The sequence below is a fragment of the Trypanosoma equiperdum genome (assembly GCF_001457755.1).
Source record: "Trypanosoma equiperdum strain OVI genome assembly, contig: ctg_492, whole genome shotgun sequence".
Lineage (NCBI taxonomy): Eukaryota > Euglenozoa > Kinetoplastea > Trypanosomatida > Trypanosomatidae > Trypanosoma > Trypanosoma equiperdum.
This window is the reverse complement of record NW_027124412.1, coordinates 6332-6664: the sequence shown is the minus strand read 5'-3', so window position 1 is coordinate 6664 and position 333 is coordinate 6332. Positions and strand designations below refer to the sequence as shown.

Below are 333 nucleotides of genomic sequence, written 5' to 3'. Positions count from 1 at the left end.
TCCAATTTACATTTTTTGTCATTTTCACATTTTGCCTTATCAGCTCCGTGCCTTGCACACCCACTTGCGGGTGATGACCATCCTGTTGCTTGGTTTGCTTGCACAACCGATTTTTTTTGGATCTTTTTCGCATTTGTTAGTTGTAGAGTTATATTTGCACCCAATAGCGGTTTTGCAGTCATCTGGGTTTGTTATCTTTGTGCAGTCTGTTTCTTGCTGCGGTTTGGAGTTAGCTGTGTTTGTTGTGCTGGTTGGGACGTGTGCTTGTGGTGTCTTGGGTCGGCGGGTTGCGTGAGTTGCTATCTCAGACACTAGTCTCTTTAGCCGGTCGAA

General features: G+C 45.3%; 1 pseudogene across 1 annotated transcript in view; it reads right to left on the bottom strand.

Annotated features, from left to right (window-relative positions):
• Positions 1–123: 123 nt before the first annotated feature.
• The window catches only part of TEOVI_000210100:pseudogene, a 1237-nt pseudogene continuing 1027 nt past the window's right edge, over positions 124–333 (bottom strand). Inside the window, exon 2 of the mRNA in view lies at positions 124–333. This exon is cut by the window's right edge and continues 696 nt beyond it. Coding sequence covers positions 124–333 — 210 coding nt within the window.